The sequence below is a fragment of the Dipodomys spectabilis genome, unplaced genomic scaffold (genome assembly GCF_019054845.1).
Source record: "Dipodomys spectabilis isolate Male_0828 unplaced genomic scaffold, ASM1905484v1 ptg000004l, whole genome shotgun sequence".
NCBI classification, from domain to species: Eukaryota; Metazoa; Chordata; class Mammalia; order Rodentia; family Heteromyidae; genus Dipodomys; species Dipodomys spectabilis.
The window spans coordinates 2,342,052-2,348,319 of record NW_024870681.1 but is presented as its reverse complement, the minus strand read 5'-3'; the positions used below and the strand labels follow the sequence as shown (position 1 = coordinate 2,348,319).

The 6,268-nt window shown below is 49.0% G+C and overlaps 1 protein-coding gene across 2 annotated transcripts; it reads right to left on the bottom strand.

Moving 5' to 3' along the window:
* Positions 1-1,393: 1,393 nt before the first annotated feature.
* Aldoc (aldolase, fructose-bisphosphate C) lies at positions 1,394-6,112 on the bottom strand. Of its 2 annotated transcripts, XM_042692782.1 has the most exons (9): positions 5,993-6,112; positions 4,446-4,569; positions 4,118-4,329; positions 3,976-4,030; positions 3,720-3,880; positions 3,546-3,629; positions 3,136-3,310; positions 1,992-2,191; positions 1,394-1,865 (listed from the first exon to the last, which is right to left on the bottom strand). In XM_042692782.1, the coding sequence occupies exons 2-9, from the start codon at positions 4,555-4,557 to the stop codon at positions 1,770-1,772; spliced, it is 1,095 nt and encodes a 364-aa protein (XP_042548716.1). In that variant the 5' UTR covers positions 4,558-4,569; positions 5,993-6,112; the 3' UTR covers positions 1,394-1,769. The 2 variants fall into 2 exon arrangements, with proteins under 2 accessions (XP_042548716.1, XP_042548723.1); XM_042692789.1 differs by lacking the exon at positions 5,993-6,112 and having other exon boundaries at positions 4,450-4,518.
* Between the last annotated feature and the right edge of the window lie 156 nt (positions 6,113-6,268).

The following is a 6,268-nucleotide window of genomic DNA, read 5'->3' as shown; positions in this document are numbered from 1 at the left end:
ATTCCAGACGCTCTCTCCTCGAACCTCAAACACGGAAGTAGCAAGAGCGTGCCTTTTATTACCAAAATAATAATACTAATAATAGGCTACTCTAATTTTATTTATTTTATTGTTTGTACCAGTCAGGAGCTTGAACTCGGGGCCTGGGCACTGTTCCTGGGCGCTTTGTGTGCCTGTGTGTGTGCTCAAGTCTGGTGCTCTACATCTGAGCCACATCTCCACTTCCCAATTTTTGGTAGTTTATTGGAGATAAGAGTCTCACAGACTTTCCTGCCTGGGGTGGCTTTGAACCATGATCTCAGCCCCCTGAGTAGCTAGGATGACAGACATGAGCCACCCATACCTAGGTCTGTTTATTTTTGAGACCGGATCTAGTTATGTTGCCCAGGCTGGTCTTGAGTTTTGTGGGCTCAGGTGATCCTAGGCTCACCTCACACCCCATCTCCAGTTTTCAGGATTTAAAGCTGTATTTTAATTCACTTCCAACTTGGCACAGTCAAGATACTTCACATAGAAGTCTTAAATATTTATGAGCAAAGACTGAATCCTTATAACTTGGGTTCAAATCCTGGCTTCACGACTTATAACCTGTGCCTCTGTCCTCATATTGAAATAGAGATAATAATAGCTACCTTAATAAGACCTATTTGAGTATTGAGTTAATACAGTGATTAGAATATGGCATGGCAGGAGCATATAGGAAGCATGTGTCACTATTTCTGTTGAAAGTTCAGGCCACATCAGGTAGAGCATTGGTGGCTTCTCCAGTACACACAGAACACATCAGTTTATTCTCTTATTCATCTTCTGCTTATTCAGATAGACTCAAGTTCCCGATCTACCTCATATCCCACGCTGATGGTCAAAGTTGAGAACAAGACCTCCCTTGCCATGTCTACTCTTAACCAGACCCTCAAATTGCTCCCTTCTATAGTCCATCTTATCCCAAATGGGAGTGGGTCATTGGCCTTGACAACATCCTAGATATCCTGCTTGCCTCTGGCAGACCTCAGACTTTAGGAGGTTTCCTTTATTGAGCAGGAACTCAGTGCTTCTCCTGCTGTACCTCCTCCCAGTGGAATGTCAGGCCTCAGCAAGACTCAGCAATGCTGAGTCTTATAATACCAGGATTATACTGTTAACTCTGAACCTTGCTCAAAATATGCCTTTAGGAGTTTCTCAAGTGCCTCCTATGTGGCAAACCCCAAAGACGTGCAGCTCTCCTCACAGCCCCATTCCTGATGGGGGTATATACTCCCTCTTTAAACTTGAAGCCCAGCAAACCTCAGACTTCATCCTCTCACCTCTACATGCAGAGGCCCCCAAGACAGAATCACCAGAGATCAGATGAGGGAAAGTGGGAATTTGATGGGTACAAACAGACAAAGTAGCATGTTTTGCTACCCTTTATTTGCTATATGGTATGTACTCAAGGCATAGGTCAGGGCTGATGTTACTTCCCTCTGACCCCCAGGCCAGCAAGGAGAGCCCAAGGAGAAGCTACATCATCATGAGGAAATTGTGGGCGTTGACAGAAGCAGGGGGGAGACCCACACATCCTGTTCTGACTTCTAGCAAGTTCTCCTGCCCTCAGACATGAAGGACTCCATATTCTCCCATCCTATGGTCCCAGATGCAGCAATGAGAAAGTGGAAAGGAATGGATGAAGGCATCTCTGATCCGCATGGCTATTTGGCTCTAGCTGTGACTAATAGGCAAAAGTGGGTGTAGATGGCTGGGCCAAGGGCTGTGGTGTGAACTAAGCCACCTCAATATGCATGGTTGGCAATGTAGAGGGACTGTGCTGCTGCTCCACCATCTTCTCCACTGCCTTCATACTTGCCTTGGGCAGCAAGCCCATTCACCTAGAAAAGAGGAGAGGAATTAGGGCTGAGCCAGCCCACACATGTCAAACCTTGCCCAGGCTGTAACCTGAGTGCTCTCCCACCCAGCTATACCAACCACCACTACCACAACCTCTAGCTCCTAACCTCAGCCCGCTTGATGAACTCTTCAGTGGCAGCCTCAGCATTGTCCCTTTGCCCTCGCCAGGCATTCAGTGCAGAGGCCTGCAGGGCACGTCCATAGGAAAAGGTGAGGGCCCATGGCCGAGGAAGAGGGCATCGGTTGATGGCATTGAGGTTGAGCGATGCCTCCTCTTCACTCTGACCCCCAGACAGGAAGGTTACTCCTAGAGTGCAGGGAAGAAGATAAACTGATTACCCTCTGTTTTCCAAGGTAAATATTCCTTGAAGGCCATAGAGAATTCTTTTTTTTTCTTGGTGCCAGTACTGGGGCTTGAACTCAGGGGCCTGGGTGTTGTCCCTTAGCTTTTCCCCTCCAGGCTGGCATTCTACCACTTGAGCCACAACTGCACTTTTGGTGGTTTTTTGGTGGTTAACTGGAGATAATCTCACAGACTCCTGGGTGCCAGTGGCTCATGCCTGTAATCCTAGCTACTCAGGAGGCTGAGATTTGAGGATCATGTTTGGAAGCCAGCCTGGGCAGGAAAGACTGTAAGACTCTTGTTTTTTTTTTATTGTGAAAATACTGTACAGAGGGGTTACAATTACATGGGCAAGATAATGAGTATATTTCTTATCAAACATTGTAGCCTCCTCCTTTGTTTCCCCTTCCCATCCCTTCCCTTCCCATCCTCCTCCCGCCCCCCCCCCCATGTAAGACTCTTATCTCCAATAAATCAGCAGAAAGCGAGATGTGAGCTGTGGGTCAAGTGAGAGACCTAGGGACAGCAGCACCCAGGCCCTGAGTTAAAGCTCCAGTATGAGTACTTTAAAAAAAAAAAAAAGCATCCTTGGTGTTGGGAATGTGCCTTAGTGGTAGAGTGCTTGCCTAGGATGCATGAAGCTCTGGGTTCAATTCCTCACTACCACATAAACAGAAAAAGCCAAAAGTGGTGGCTCAAGTGGTAGAGCACTAGCCTTGAACACAGAGAGGTTCAGAAACAGAGCCCAGGCCCTGAATTCAAGCTCTAGGACTGGCAAAAAAAAACTCAGATCTCAGCCTCCTGAGTAGCTAGGATGATAGATGTGAGTTACTGGTGCCTGGCACAAGAAGAAACATGAAGAAGACAAGTCTTAGGAATAGTGGGTAGGTTAGAAAGCAGGGTAGTACCTGGGACAGCTGGGGGCACAGTGCGGCGCAGGGCAGTGACGGTGGCTATGGCAATCTCCTCTGGGCTATACTTGATGGGACAGGCATGGCCAGGAGTTACCATGTTGGGCTTGAGCAGGGTTCCCTCCAAGTACACATGATGATCACTCAGGGCCTTGTACACGGCAGCCAGGACCTGGAGATCAGAAGATATTTATGAAGGGCATAGGACCACTGCTTACTATTCCATGCTTCTGTCTAGGTGGGGAGCGGGCATGGATTGTGAAAGTCCAGAACAAGCTCATTTTCCCAGGCCTAGGATCTGTGAAAGATGTTAGGGGAGAATGTTCCTGGATTTAAGCCAAGAGAATGAGATACAGGCATCTCTCTGTCAGGCTGTCCCTGAAGAATGTATCTGTGCCCAGATTTACCTTCTCTGTAACATACTGGCAACGTTTGAGGTCATGATCTCCATCAGGCAGGATCTCAGGCTCCACAATAGGCACAATGCCATTCTATGGGCAAGAGCAGAGTTGTTTGGGAAGGGTAGCAGATAGGGTAGGTCACAGGGCACGTGTCCTACCACCCAAACCTCCAAAACACACCTGTTGACAGATGCTGGCATAGCGGGCCAGCACATTGGCATTCTCCAGAATGGCCAGTGCTGAGGGTGTACGCTCACTGATTTTCAGCACACAGCGCCATTTGGCAAAGTCGGCACCATCCTTCTTGTACTGGGCACAGCGTTCTGAGAGCCCATCTAGCCCTGAAAGCATAGTGCCAGCCTCATCACCCTGCCCTTCTCTTGTCAGTACCAAATACTCTAACACCATGTGGTACAGAAGCCCACCCACCACATACCTTGAGTGGTAGTTTCTCCATTAGTCCCAGCAAGAGGCACGACACCCTTGTCAACCTGCAGGAGAAACAGAGAATCTCTTTGTCACCTCTCCTACACACACCCATTTCTATACCAAGCTGCTAGTAAGAGCCAAGGCTACACCTTGATGCCCACGACAATGCCCTTATCCTGGATGGTCCGGACAAAAGGGACACCGTCGTCATCTTTCTGGTAGAGAGTTTCATGGAAGAAGATGACCCCTCCAATGCACTTCTTCACACGGTCATCAGCGCTGAACAAGACCTGGCGGTATTGCCTGCGGTTCTCCTCCGTGTTCTCCACCCCAATTTGGCTCAGCCTCTTGGCCATGCTGCCTAGAGGCAAACAAAGTAGGGAAAGACTTGTTTCCTCGCCAAGACTCTGGCCACTGCTTACTACACACACACACACACACACACACACACACACCTCATAATAGGACCCCACCTACCTACAGACTCATCTGCAGCCAAAATGCCTTTGCCTGGGGCCACAATCCGAAGGGCAATGTCACACAACTCTTTCTTCTGCTCAGCAGAAAGGGCTGGATATGAGTGGGGCATGGTGACAGCTTTCTGGAATGAAGATACAATATGAAAGTTAGATCCCACCCACTAACTCTTCTTCTTCTTCCTCCCCTGGCCACACAGGCTAAATCTTCTCCCACCCCCCTGCCATGAGGCTGGAAGTAGAGCAGAAGCCCTTGGCATGGGTCCTGGGCAACAAAGTGGCACCAATCTCACTGACAACTAGCAGGCTTAGGGCCTCATTTCCCATAACTCCTTTTGTCCCTAGTGGGCACCCTTCCCAGGCTTAGGAAAGATGCTGAACAGGGGTCAGGGAGATGGCAGTCTTGAAGCTACAGGTCTTCCTATAAAACTGCTATCCAATTGAGGATGCCAACTTTTCTTTCACTGCACTGAATTTCAATGCCAGGCATAAATCCTGGCATTTCCAGCTTCTTCAACAGGTCCCCTAGGAAAAATGCACTTATTTCCGAGGCTTCAAAATGAGGCAAAAGTACTTGTGATTCATTGTCTCTTCATCTAGCTTCTAAAGGAAAAGCTCGGGACAAAGGGGGCAAGTTAAGGAAACACAAATATGAGCAATACCGAGCTGGTACTGTGACTTAGTGGTAGAGTGCTTAGCATGCATGAAGCCCTGGGTTCGATTTCTCAGAACCACATAAAACAGAAAAAGCCACAGGTGGGACTGTGGCTCAAGTAGTAGAGTGCTAATCTTGAGCAAAAGAGGTTCAGGGACAGTGCTCAGGCCCTGAATTCAAGCCTCAGGACTGGCAATTAAAAACAAAAATACAGGCACTACCTGTAAGCTTTGATAAGCTTTTCTTCTTAATACTGTAAACCTGGCTGCTTACTGCCTACTCCCCACCCTTGTGTTGGGGGATCACCCCAGTGAGGCTATAAAATGTGGAAGGGAAAGAGTGCCAGTTAGATGGGAAGATTAGGGAAAGGGATTGCACCAGTTCATCTCTGATGCCCAGAAACACTTCCAAGAAGACGTGGAAAATAAGAAAAGCTTAGACTCCCCACAGCTCAGATACCCAGTGGAGGAGTCAGGAACAGAGATTCAAGGTTGAAATGAATGGGGAGAGAGCAAGGGATAGTGGCGGTGATACAAACTAGCCAGTCAGAGGAAGGGACCTGAGGACCTGAAGACAGAGATGGCAAGAGCTGGAAGTTGTCTAGAAAGCACAGAAAACAGGCTGAGATTAAAATGGCCTGGGTAGGAAAGATGGACACCAAGGAAATATCCAGGAGGTAGATTAAGTTGGGGGATTGGGAAAGCTGAGATCCAGTCTGGAGAATTAGGAGGAGGGGGTAGAGTGGGAGAGAGTAAGCCATGGGCTTTTTCAAGTGACAGAAAGGAGAGAGGATGTTATGAGAAAGCAGAAAAGGGATGTTCAAGGAAACAGGGCAAGGGTGGCAGGGCGAGAGTCAAAAGAAGAAGCTGAGATGCCTTGCTCTGGGGCCTTACCTGTGGGCAGCCAGTTACCAGCAGCAGTGAATGGCAAGCGCAGCTCAGGATCAGGTTTGAGCAGCCGCAGCAGCTCAGCCCTGGCCCAGGGTAAATGAGGCTGCGGCTGCCGCAGAGCTACGTGACTCCATGGGGGGCGTGGCTAGAAGGGCCTCACCGTGGCCCCGCCCCTTCCCAGGACTGGTCTGGGGTAAGGCCACGCCCTCAGAGGCGGGACAGTGAGGTGGAGTGACTCTCTGCCAGGACCTCAGGCCTATTAGGGACTGTTCCTCTGCC